General features: G+C 39.9%; 1 protein-coding gene across 1 annotated transcript in view; it reads left to right on the top strand.

Moving 5' to 3' along the window:
- Positions 1-13,757, top strand: part of vps13c (vacuolar protein sorting 13 homolog C) — a 127,051-nt gene that overhangs the window by 111,072 nt on the left and 2,222 nt on the right. Inside the window, exons 77-82 of the mRNA XM_063188627.1 lie at positions 1,218-1,293; positions 2,340-2,503; positions 2,779-2,824; positions 5,400-5,523; positions 7,076-7,190; positions 12,584-12,675. Of these exons, the coding sequence (XP_063044697.1) occupies positions 1,218-1,293; positions 2,340-2,503; positions 2,779-2,824; positions 5,400-5,523; positions 7,076-7,190; positions 12,584-12,675 (617 nt within the window). The remainder of the gene's footprint in view (positions 1-1,217; positions 1,294-2,339; positions 2,504-2,778; positions 2,825-5,399; positions 5,524-7,075; positions 7,191-12,583; positions 12,676-13,757) is intronic.

The following is a 13,757-nucleotide window of genomic DNA, read 5'->3' as shown; positions in this document are numbered from 1 at the left end:
AAGCACTTTTTTAAAAGACGCGTGCAGGGCTTTATCCAACAGCTGTCAGTCACTCTTTTTGCTCCGATTAATGCACCGATTGTAATACAAAGGCACAGTGTTAAATAATATTCGCGTTGGGCTTCACATGCACGATGGAAAGGAAAGCCGTCTTGCAGAAAGGTTTAGCCCAGGCAGGCGACGAAGGCACTGACGCCTACAACAGGAAGACGATCAGATTTCGCAAAACTTTGTTGAAAAAAGCCAGCGACGGTAAAGGCAGCCACTCTATAGCCCATGTAGCCCCATCGGCTAGATATGTTGGCTCTGGGTGCGCGGCAGTTGTCTGAAGTTGTCTGAAATAGCCTAAATAAAAATAATAATGGGTGAACCAGCTATCGAAATGAGAGAAGGATAGCCGTTACTGGCAACGTTTGCCAAGTTGTAAGTTGCGTTACCTGATAATATTTTGGCTCTTGAATAGCCGTCGTTTTTATTATTTAGTTTATGAAGCCGTTTTAAACCAGCGTTGGCTTTGAGTGGTTCTGACTAGCAAACATGCTATTCGCATATTTGTTTGTTTCAAGAGTTATGAAACGAAGGACGATAGATGAGGGAGGGACAACTTCGTCATTGGCAGAAAACCAGATAGTCGGTAGGCTAAATGTAGGCTAGTAGGCCTAGGTCTACAAATAGTTCTAAATCTTAAATTAATCGAAATCACACTTGGATGGTGGCAACGTCTTCTTTAGGCCTATTTTAATTAATTATTTGGAGAACGCGCAGAGGCGCGCGCTCTGCTGCAGCCAGCCGCACAGCCCAGCTGCTGCGCATGGTAGACTATGAGAAGCAGGGAGAGAGGGAGAGAGGCGGAGGATGGTAGCAAGAAATTATCTGCGCTGATAATAACTATGCCTAATTGAAATGCATATTTGCTCTACTCGATAGAGGTGTAGGCCTACTTAAACTTGTAATTTATTTATCATCACCCTGAATGTTGATCCGTCAAAATGACGGACTGGCTTCATATTTTTCCGTCATCCTTCAAAAAAATCCGTCAATGACGGACATTTGTCGGTTAACGCGACCTCTGGTGTGCACACACGCTGAAATTCTTGATGGTATGTGGGTGCGTCTGCATGCGCATCGTGTCCGTGCGCTGATATTCTTGATTGTGTGTGTGTGTGTGTGTGTGTGTGTGTCCGTGCGCTGACATTCTTGATTTTCTTTTAATGCAGGGGGCTGTACAGGGGCCAGAGGAGTTTGCTGAAGGCTTCGCCATAGGAGTTCGAAGCCTCTTGGGGCACACCGTGGGTAAGATTAACACACACAGAAATTTCTAACTTAATTTCCGTTTATTTGCCAGACTCATGTCCAAATTCACACAAGACAAATGCATATCAAGATAGACTAGTACAATCAAACAAACACTACCATACAACAGTGATAAAATAGATAAAAAGACATATACACATACACTTTATTAAGTGCACTCTCTGGATGTGTATTGTGCTACTCACAGTTGTATTTGAGAGTGCCACCCTGACATTGTTAGAAGAATCATTAGCTGTGTATATATGGCGCTTGATTCGCCGATCGGAATAGATCTGATCCGATTAGTGTGATCAGACTGAAGTGTATACATTAAAATGACCTTGAACGTTCCAATACCTGCCACGTGCGGTAACCAGGAACCGTGGTTAGTAATAGGCCTGCTAATATGGTGGGAGAGAGTTGTTCTGCAGGAACAGAGTGGCGTTAAAATGTTAGGATAACCAGAGCTTAATTTGTTAAAATATGTGACTCGATTGCGTCACAAACAACCAAGTGGAATAGAGTGTATATATGGACCATCTGAGCAGACTACACCACCTCTTCTATTCCGATTACAATTCTGATTCGATCAAAGAATCGGCCCGTATACAAGGGGATTCCTGATTGGATTAAAAAAATGATTCCTATTCTAATCGGATCAGAAGTGTCCATATAGATACACAGCTATTGAGGCGTTTTATAAACTTATACATTAGGTTGTTTAAAACTGCTTGAAGTATGCTTACTCCTACAGATGCAAACATCTCCCCCTTGGAACCTGAAGTAATATTCTTAATCTTAATGTGTCATTGTATTTTATTTTATTGTATTGCATTGTATTGTATTACATTGTATTGTATCATTCTAACTTTTGACCATCGACAAGAAGTGTCGCTCAAATTCAGCCAATCATGTGAGCGCATTTTATGATTGACAGTTCGTTTCCAAACAATCAGAGGTTGCAGAGGGACCCTCAGCTGCATTTCGTGTGCAGACAGAAATGTTTTGAAATGAGAAAGCTATGTATAGCGTTGTGTGTTCTGCAGGAGGGGCAGCAGGGATGGTGTCTCGAATCACAGGCTCAGTGGGCAAAGGCCTGGCTGCCATCACCATGGACAAAGAATATCAACAGAAACGCAGAGAGGATAGAAACAGACCTCCCAAAGATTTTGGAGAGAGTCTTGCCAAAGGAGGAAAGGGTTTTCTGAAGGTAGGTACTGTACACCACGTCAGGGCATTTCTTGAGGACTGGTAACTATTGTAAGAAAGTGCTACCCGGTGTCATGCGGAACACTGGATAGCACTTTCTTTATTTTCTCAATTCTTACATTTTGCATCGGCATCAGTGGTGTGTGAGTTCCTTTTTTGCCGGCTTTAAGTCACCTATATCATTTGCGAGCAACAGTATACTACAGGAGACACTCTGTGTGAACATCATCATTTCAGTTGGAAGGTTGAAAGCATCATGCATTTCTCTGTCTACAGGGCGTGGTCGGGGGTGTGACTGGCATTGTCACCAAACCTGTTGAAGGTACAGTACACATCATTAGTTCCTCACACCAATGGAGTCAGCAATGAGTGTGTTTATATGCAGGTCAATATGATCTGGATATTAAAGTAGGCCTATCTCGGTTTGAACATATAAACACCGTTTCCAGACTTCAGTATCCTGGATAAGCCTTTATTGGACGAAAAAGACACGTGACTCAAAGTAAAAGAGCTCCGCTATTGGTTAGCAGGGTCAGCAGCTACGACCTTCTATTGGTCACGTTGGATTAATTTATGCATACCATATACAGTAAACATTGCATTACCGACATGTTAGTTTTGGGGATGGTTTTGGGAAGGGCACAATTCATAAAACTCAGAAACATACAATGCTTTTTCAAAAAAGGGTTCTATGTTCCCCGCTGCATCCAAGTAGACTGCTGCCACATTGCAAAGCGCAGGTTGTTGTTACACCTCTGACAGCTTAGGTTTAGGGATAGTTTTGGTCAGGGCACATACAAAAATAGAGTTGAGTAAAAGTTGTCAATTCATAGTTAATACGTGGTAAATATGAAAGTAAGCGGAAAAATAGTACAGGTACGGCATTTTAGTACAGACTATACAGGTATAGAGCTCGAAAGTCCCGCCCCTTAGTTCCGTGTTTCACGGGACCTAAGCTGACCATCTAACAACATGGTAGAGAGTAAATATCTTCTGATCTCAGTCATGATATGGGCTGGGCTACAAATATGCTGTTTAAGAGGCTAGATAAAGATTATTCATGCAGAAGTATCAATGTTTTGTTCCGAGGCCGTCGGCATGAAAAATGTGAAGAAACACAGCTTTCTAAAAAGTTTGGGGGTTCGTACGAAAAATTAAGCAAAAATATCAGAAACAACATATATGGAGCTCGTGGCACAACTCGAAGGGGATCGAAATATCATTTTAATACCGCCATTGGATTACATGCTACGATTTTCGGCTAAAAGCGCCGTTGAGGTCCCATGAAATCGGGGGAAGTGACGTCACTTTCGAGCTCTATGTACAGTATTATAAACATTGCTGTTGATTTCATGTTCTTCAGCCGCCAATCATGCCAGCAGGGTCTACTGGAGGTCTCTGGTCACTGCGTCCAAGTCATACTGCAACAGGCACTCTGTCTCACTTCAGGGAGCTGTAGAATAAATAAATAAATACTTCGCCATGCATCTCATATTGACATAGCAAATATATCAATAAGCAAGTCATATTGAGCCCAACAGGGATAATCTTTCTAACACTATTTCAGTCTTCTGTGGTCTCTTGTAAGATTGGCCCATCACCATCCTGCAGGACACTATGTCTCCCTGCCAGGATCTGTAGGATGTAAGAAAATAAATCAAAACATAGCAATGTTATCTATAAAGTAGCACAAGTCATATTGACAATGTAGGCCAGGGGTGGGGAACCTATGTCTCGAGGGCCGTTTGCGGCCCTTGAGGGCGTTTTATAAGGCCCCCGATATAATTTTAATGTTATTCAGCTTCACATGAAATATGACATATTTTGTAAAGGAATCTTAGAAAATACATTTGCAATACAATTAAGTTATATACAGAGAACCTGAAGAAGGTGGTGTTTGTTTAAATGTGGCTGCCTTCAATATAGGCCTAAAGTGAAGGGGAAAATCCTGGTTTGTGTTCATAGTACGGCCCTTGGAGGACTTTTACGGCCCCTCGGATGAATTTGAAGTGGCCCTTCGAATGAGAAAGGTTCCCCACCCCTGACATAGACTATAGGTTAAGCTTACCCTCCTTCACTCTTCTGTGGTGAGACTGTGCCTATTTCGGGTTGGCTTCCAGACGCGTCTGTAGCACAGCACACAGGATTGCAGGATACAGCATCCTGCAGGACACTACAAAAAAAAAACAAGGGGAACGAATAAACGACATGACCAGTTATTAAAAAAAAGAAAATTGATGCAGTGCCAGAGCTGTGGTAAAAGTAACCTTGGGTCCAAGAGAATTAATTTATTTATTTTAACTGATATCACCACATACCCATATCAGTGCCATTTCACCCTGCCAAGACACTGGACCTGGGTCTATTGGAGCTCTCTGATCAGGGCGTCCTCGTCATACTGCAGCAGGCACTCTGTTGTTTCTACAGCTCCTAGAAGAGAGACAGATAAATTAAATATGTTGCCATGCACCTCATATTGACATAGCAAATGTATCAATGAGCAAGTCATATTGGTCACAAAGAAGTCAATCTTACATTCTTTCAGTGTTCTGTAGCGAGACTGGGTAATGGGGGCACCTTCCTTTAAACGGACTCCTATGGAGGTCCTTCTCATTGGTCAGTCAGTTACGATCCGGGAGTGATTGTATGCTCCCATAGAGATGACGAGTGAATCGAACGAAAAAGAACAATAGCACTCTACAGGGTACAGTAGAGAGATGACTCGTTCATCTCGCTCAAAGAACCGGGGACTTATTACAAGTCCTATTGTTTTGTGCTCTTCTAAGGGTCTTTAAAAGCTGCTCACATTATTGGCATAGTATTTTTGGCATGACATCGCATTTGCTCTTTCAAATAAATACATTTTTGTTTTGGTTGTTTGTTTGTTTTTCAATCAGGTGCAAAGAAAGAAGGTGCTGCAGGCTTCTTTAAGGGCATTGGAAAAGGTCTGGTGGGTGTGGTCGCCAGGCCGACTGGAGGCATTGTAGACATGGCCAGTACTACCTTTCAGGGCATCCAGAGGTATGGAAATACTATAATGTACTTTTTATGATAGTAATAACCATTTATCTTAAGTGTGATGTGATGCCATTGACCATGGCGTAAAGTAGGGGTGTGAAAAATATTTATGCCAATGCATCGCAACTCTTATTTTCACACTATACTGCATCGATTCATGACAATGTATCGCAACAGTTATTTTCATTATATACTGCATTAATTCCTGACAATCGGTTATTTAATCATAATAAAACAGAATTTGCCACTGGTTAATTTTGTTCAGTAGAGAGCAGGTAATATTTCTGTTATAATGGAGGCTCTCTCCCAGATGCTAAAATTAGCTTAGATAAAATAAATTGACTTGTGAATGCTGCACAGCAACTGAAAAATGAAATGTATTTTTACACTTTTACTGCAGTAAATATCGCAATGCATCACGATTCGTGATACTACATGAATCGCAATGCATCGTGATAGAATCGCATCATGGCATGTGTATTGCGATGCACATTGAATCGTGAACCCTTTGCCAATACCCACCCTCAGTGTGAAGCTGGGCTCAAACTCAAAAGTCAGATTTGTATGTCAGATTGCACCTCATACATTAAAGGGACACTGTGTGAGATTTTTAGTTGTTTATTTCCAGAATTCATGCTACCCACTCACTAATGTTACCTTTTTCATGAATACTTACCACCACCATCAAATTCTAAGTATTCATTATGACTGGAAAAATGTAACTTTTCATACATGAAAAGAGGGATCTTCTCCATGGTCCGCCATTTTGAATTTCCAGAAATAGCCATTTTTAGCTGTAAAAATGACTTTACTTGGACCATACTAGAAAATGTTAGTTTATTACTTTGTAAACTCATGAAAAGCTCAAATTTGAAAATAGGTTACACAGTTTCAATGAGCAGCATAGTTGCAGTACCTTTTTTGACCATTTCCTGTCCCTTTAAGAATCGTGTCAATCTTATCCCCGATCGTAAAGACAGAGACATTGCCCTAACATTCTATTTCGAGATATAAATATCAAACAGTGCGATGGTCTTGGGGGGCTATATCTTTCCACATCAGTGCATATGTCCAAGAGTATGTGTAGGCCAGGAAGATGTGTGTTCTTATAGCAGTTTAAACCAGGCTAGGCTAAGTAACTACTTGTTGAAATGTTGAAGGCTTGCGGCATGTGAATGGCCCCTTGAAACATTTCCACCATCTTCCATACTGTGAGTGTGTGTGCGCGTGTGTGTGCGCGTGTGCGTGTGTGTGTGTGTGTGTGTGTGTGTGTGTGTGTGTGTGTGTGTGCGCGTGTGTGTGCGCGTGTGCGTGTGCGTGTGCGTGAGCGTGTGCCTGTCCATGTGCATGTGCATGCGTGTGTGTGCATGCGTGTGCGCGCACACATATTAATCATGAACTTCATGCACTTTGAAAGTGTATTGAAACCATGGCTTGTCTGGTCTATTTAGTATGGTTTGTCCACATAAGTTAATTTTGAGCTTGTGAGACTTTTCACAGGTCACGTTTATGATTTTAAGATTCAACTCTATAACCCTATATTTGTTACTGGCAGAGCGGCAGAATCAGCTGAGGAAGTGAATAAACTACGGCCAGTGAGGCTCATCCAGGAAGACGGTGTGATCAGGCCATACAACGCACACCAGGCCCAAGGCTATGACTTTTACCAGGTAAATATTTTTTGTTTGAATTCTTGCACAAATCTCCCGCACAATGTGTCCACATTTGCAGCGTTTCAGTCTATTACCCTTCTTCAAGCAATTCAACCATTCAATCCAACAATTGATGAATGTGCATTTATTAAAAATACATTTTAAAAAACACCAGAGTCTGGCCCTGCCATGGCGTTAACAGTACTGTAGGGCACTTGTTTACTACGCGGCCGACCTGGGTTCGATTCCTGGCCTGGGTCCTTTGCCGGGCCTTCCCCGTCTCTCTCTCTCTCCCAACTCACTTCCTGTCTCTCCTCCACTGTCCTGTCTGATAATAGCTAATAAAGGCTTGAAAAGCAAACAAAAAATACTTTAAAGGTCTCATCTTGTGAAAATCAATCTTTAAGTCCTACGTGGATGTTCTAAGTACACGTAAGCAAAGTTCGCCACACAGGGCTCGAACTCACAATGTTACAGCAAACGCAAGCATGATAACCAGACGTGCCAACAAGTGAGCTAAATGACCACCAGCTCAGTTGCCATCCCATCTGTACCACTGAACTCTGCCATTGGCATATGGCGTACAATTCAGTAACTAATACTTTTTTTCTTAAATCAAAATTGAGTTTAGACTGAAAATGGTATTTCTTACACATCCTTTATCTTGTGACAAAGCCTTATGGTCCAAATGTGTCCCGGTTTTAGAGATACTGCTTTGTAAAATTAAGAGTACTACAACAATAGCCAAGCTAATATCAAGGCTTTGAATGCATTTTTTTCTTAGTTTCAATTTAGTCATCGTTCCTGCACTTTACCTTTGTGTAGAAAAAAAGCATGCACTTCAACACATGGGAAAATGGACTCTTCAATGCACCCTTGAGTTTTTTTTTACTTCAGACATGTAAAAGTTTTATCTTTTACCTGACATGTTTCGAAGTTATAACTTCTGTCTTCATCAGAGGGTCAATGGGATGTTGATGTGTGACGTGCTATAAAGTCTTTAATGTCTGATGTAAAAGAAAATGTCAAGTGTGATTTAAAAAGTTAGACATAATGAACATTATACATATATCTTCAATGCACCATTCTTGACAAAGGAAGATGTGTACAGTAGGAAGGGATTCACTCTCTAACATTTTTGTTCTCTATTTTCATGCTGCCTAAGGAGGAATGAATTGTGCTTGTGTGGGTAGAAAATGTCTCGAGCATCACACTTACTGCCAGAGGGTGTGTGGGATGTGTGTTTGTTTTTCATTCATGTGAACGATTTTATGAAATAAAGAAGCTTCTAAATACTGTCTCTCTAGGGAGGGGAATAGGTTCTATTTCGTAAGACTCGGTTCATCATCTCTATGGGTAGACGCTCAATGGCTGTTGACGACAAAGACAATATTTAAACACTCCTGATTGGTCCAGCTCCCATGGGGCGGCCATAGAGATGACTCCCTCATCTCACTCATAGAACCGGGGATATATTCATGTCCTATTGTTTTGTTTTTAGGCTGATTGTTGTCTCTCTGTGCCTGCATATCTGTTAGCAACATAAGATAGCAAACAAAATGGATTTATATGGAATAACATTTATTGATTTAACATTACATTTATGACAAAATATGGATGTTGAATCCTAGATGACCCCATTAACTTTTGGGCAAAATTTGCTCATGTTCAAGCACTTCTCTTGCACAAAAAACTGTGCAAGTGGGAAAAATTCCATAACATTACATTCATTACATTGTAGCTAGTGGGTTTAAGGGACCAATGCTTGATGTGGATGTGTCTGACAGTGCGTCAGAGATACAGCTTTATTGTAGAATTATGTATCTGTCACATATTTGGCACCATATTGGCATGAGTAGACAGCACGACGCCCCCTCCTCCCCTTTCCCAGGTTCATTTTTCGTGTGGTTTAGGTTGCTTGTTTGTCTGTCTGTTCGCGACATAAGACCAAAATTAAAAAAGAAAAAAATCAGATCTATATATCTTCAGATTTATGTATCTCCAGATGTATGCATCTCCACTATTGTTTTATTATTTTATGTTTGTTTTTTATTCATTGTAAAATATAATCAGTACTACTGGTCAGTCTCCATGAGTATATTATGTGTATGATAAAACTATTTAATAACCAACTTCAATGTTGAAATTATTATTCATTCAGAATAGTGATTTATAAATAAAAAACAGAAAAGTGGAGATACAAGGTTTCTGCCTGACAGCGACGATATCACATTTTCTGAGAAGATCAACGATGACTCAGATGACAGATGACACCCTTAATCTTTGGGCAAAATTGGGTCAAGGTCAGAGACAACACTGTGCAAGAGGGAAAAATACAATGGGTTTGTCGGGGGGGCTTGGCCTTAGTGTGTCTCAGTGTCTCACGGTTAAATGAGTTTTGTGTGACACTAGGTTCAGCTACATTCACACTGATTTCACAAGAATTTAAAGTGGTATCCTATTTAAAGTGTCTCTTAAGTATCTTGTTTTTTTCCAGAGCTCTTATCGTATTTCTGAAGTGTCCACATATTAAAACTTGTACTATTGTTTTTAAAGTAATACAATTGTCTAAAAGTGCTGTTGTTAGTCTTAAATCACTGTTTCTGCCTTGTCATTATGAACATTTTCTGAAAATAGATGCTGAAAATAAATGATGAAGAATCCATGCTGCCCATTCAGAAATGTTACCTTTTTCACATTTACTTACCACCACCATCAAAGTACTCATCATGACTGGGAAAACTGCTTTTCATACATGGAAAAAGGTGGATCTTCTCCATGTCCGACATTTTGAATTTCCAGAAATAGAGATTTTAGCCGCAAAACTTACTGTACTTTGGTCATACCAGTAAATATTAGTTTATTCAGTAAATACCTGTATATTCATGAAAACATCAAACTTGGCAATAGGCAGCATGGTTTCAATGAACAGCATAGTTGCAATACCAACTTTGGCCACAATCCTACACAGTGTACCTTTAACCTACTAAGAAAAAAAATTAATTAATTGGCATGAGGATCATATCATGATGTGTTCACAGTCTACCTACAACCAAAACCAGCCATTCATGTTGCACCTGTGTGAGTGGACAAAACAGACCAAAGAGTGTATAATGCTGCCTTAGTCGTAGATGCAGACAACCGGGCAATGTACTAAAAAATCTTCACAATTTTAATTATATTTATAAGATAACATGGATCATGGATTTTCTGATTAACAATGTGAATGCATGTGTATGTGTGTGTGCATGGTATCCTGTCAAATATCATGTTAGATTACACCTACCATTGCAATTATAGACTGATCATGATCGGTGGGCAAACCATCAAAATCAGCAAGGAATGAAATACTAATTGCCACCACTGTATTTGAAAGAATATGATTGATGTATAATATTATTTTATTTAAATCCATCAACAGCCGGTTGTTCGCATGGCTTGCTGTTATGACACAATGAGACACATTGCATGATATGCTGCTCATTTGTTCCTTTGTGTTCATTATGTGTTTTGTTTTTATGTTCTATGGCCTGTAAACCTGTAAGCCTGTAAAGTCTTAGAGTGTCTTGAAAAGCACTATATAAAACCTATGTATTATTATGCTGAAGGAGAGTCCTGTGAGGTAGGACAGAACAGTGTTTCCCATACATTGAGGAAACTATGGCGCACCGCCATAGTTTAAATTAGGCCGCCATAGTTTCCGAAAATGTAAAAAAAAAAAAAAAGTAAAACGTTTTTGTTTACATTTTCCGAATGTAACGTTCATTTTTTTTAAAAACAACCATTTCCACAATTTCCGTCGCATTTTCCTCTAGGAGTAAATATTACATCACAGAGAGAAAACCATGAGTGCTTGAAAGACAGAAGGATCAAAAGCCTAGTCAAGTTGTTGTAGTTAACTTGGGTTTTGGAGTAATAAAAACCTTCAGAGAAGGAACAGTTGGGATGAGTTTAGGGACTGTTCGTTATTTATTTTCGGGGTCGCTTGAAGATGTCCACCTTTGATCGTCAATTTTTACATGACCCTCCCCTAGCGAGCTTCAAAAATTTGATGACCCTCCCCACGACGCCTTCAAAAAATGCATGACCCTCGCCTACGGAGAAGTGGAACATTTTACATTATTTTTTGACAAATGTTGATTGACCAATGCTGCCGCTTATTTAGGCGTTTCTGATGCTATCAGTTTCTGAGGCTACTGTATGTTACATTGAAACATATAGTCTACAAACAAGGTAGGCTAATAAATGGACCAAACATTTTTGGTTGACCCTCCCCTAGCGAGCTAAAAAAACTTTGATGACCCTCCCCACAGTAATGAAAAAAATGACATGACCCTCCCCTATTTTCTTCCGGTGACGCCGAAAATAAATAACGAACAATCCCTAACTGACACTGCCCAGGCTTTGTTTTACAGTTGTATGATAATGAGTTAGTCGGCAGGCCTTTATTAAAATAGCAGAGGAGATATAGGGCTGCATATAGAAATGAATGTGTAATGAATGTGAATATAGAAATAAATGTGTAATATGTTCAGCCCTTTTACTGGGAGGAATTTTGAAAAACTGGCCCGACCAGCACCCCTGATGAATGTGTAGGCTTTGTTTGTGGGAAAAAAGTAAAGGCCTAGCCTAATCCCTTAGACCCTTTTTGTCTGTGCGTTAATAATGAAATGGTGTCAAGAAATTTCACAGTGCTCCGAAATTCTTATCTGTGCTCCTTTTTTTTTAATTGCATAGACCCCTGCATGAGGGATGAATGAATGTGTGTTGTAACAGAAATTATTCACTGTACTGTATTTTTTATATATACTGTATATAAATGACAATGTGCTACTAGACATGTCATGGGTAGAATCTTATGTCATTTATCAAAATATAAATGGCTGATTTTTTTTTTTTTTTTTTTTTTTTAGGCCTATAGTTTCTCCTTGCGCCAATGTCATACTGTACTCACTGTACCCCCACCCCCCCCCCTCCCAACACACATACTGGCTGCCCCCATAGCTTTCAAAAATTGTGGGAAACACGGACAGAAGTAGGCCACACCTGTTACAATGATATGAGGAGTTTTCTTCCAAAAGGCTACAAATCCATACATTTTCAACTGAGATTTAATGATGGAAAAATCTACAGTGTGTGTGTGTGTGTGTGTGTACTTGTGTACTGGTGTACTTGTGTACTGGTGTGTATTCTGTATATGTATTGTACACACACACTATGTAAATGTTTTTTTTTGTCTTCGATGCACAAACCTCATTGTTCAGTAAGTGAATATTTATGTTCAACATTTAACCCAGGACTAAACTTAACTTAATTTTATGTTTTAGTGGTTTCAGCCTTTCAGTGGTTTTTGACTCACACTGCATGCCCTGACTGCATGACCTTCATGACCTTTCATACTTGTTTTGCAGAGATCAGGTATAAGACCGGAGGATGGTGAATTTTTCAGAGAACACTTTGAATACCCCGGACATAGGAATACCATTATAATCGTAACCAACAGGTATGCACAGTTTACATTTTTGAGACTATTCAAGACAGGAACAAGATGTTTACACAGGACCATAACAGATTAAACAACGAGGACTGGACAATTCGTTCAACACACGTTTCCGATCAGGTTCCGTCACGTTTCGTTCAAAACTTGAGACGGTTCGTAGAACACCTGGGACGTTTCGTTTTCTTAAGTTTGAACGGATAGTCTTATTGGAAATCGTCCGTCAATCCCTTCAGGCTGCCTATTTTGTGTTATTCATACTATTATTCGTTATTTAAAAATGTAAATCAGCTCTACAGGTCAGTTTCCATGACTAGGCTATAGGCCTACGGGAAGGCAGGAACAAACGAAAAACTTTAAAGCTTAAAGGGGTATGCCACTAGTTTGGCTTACAGTTAAAATCGTTGGCCGATGTTTATAAAGGTGGTTAAGTGTCTTATTTTTCATGTTAAGCGTTGTCTTGCTTTAAGACAAGTTAAAAGAGGGAGTATGTAGCTAAGCTAGTGAAAGTCAATGGATCACTGTAGCATGTCGCATTTAAACCAGTGAACCACAGCGCCCCCCTTTTAAAGCACGTTTTAAAGAAGAAAACACTGTTTTGTCTTTTTTTTAAATAATCAATCTAGGCCTAATAGTCTACAAATAAAAGAATTGGAAATAAAATAAAAGTGGTGCCGTGGAGGGCCACTGACGGCTTTGACCGGGCCCAGGACAAAATCATCTGAAAGGGCCACCCTCTCAATACATACAATGTAATTGGGCTCCGATTGATCGTCCCTCTTATACTAGCAGTTTCAAAATTGCAAAAATGCTCCTCCCCCCACCCCCCTGACAAGAAATGGCATCTTTTTCTGTGAATGAATACCCAGGCCAAAAAAAGTTAAGAAGTCATGCATTGGTCTTTAAAATTTGAACAATCCTCCATGAATGTAACTGCTGGTCAACTACATAGTTTACCACATGTTCCAATACTTTTGCTCACCTGACAAATGGGTGGGCTCAAAATAAGGCTGGTATGTCCTGAGTCACACTTAATTCTGGCAGGAAATGAATATGAAATTCCAAACTCTCTGTCATACTCATCTTTT

Source organism: Engraulis encrasicolus, chromosome 22 (genome assembly GCF_034702125.1).
Source record: "Engraulis encrasicolus isolate BLACKSEA-1 chromosome 22, IST_EnEncr_1.0, whole genome shotgun sequence".
NCBI lineage: Eukaryota > Metazoa > Chordata > Actinopteri > Clupeiformes > Engraulidae > Engraulis > Engraulis encrasicolus.
The sequence above is the reverse complement of the archived record's forward strand: the minus strand, read 5'-3'. Positions and strand labels throughout refer to the sequence as shown.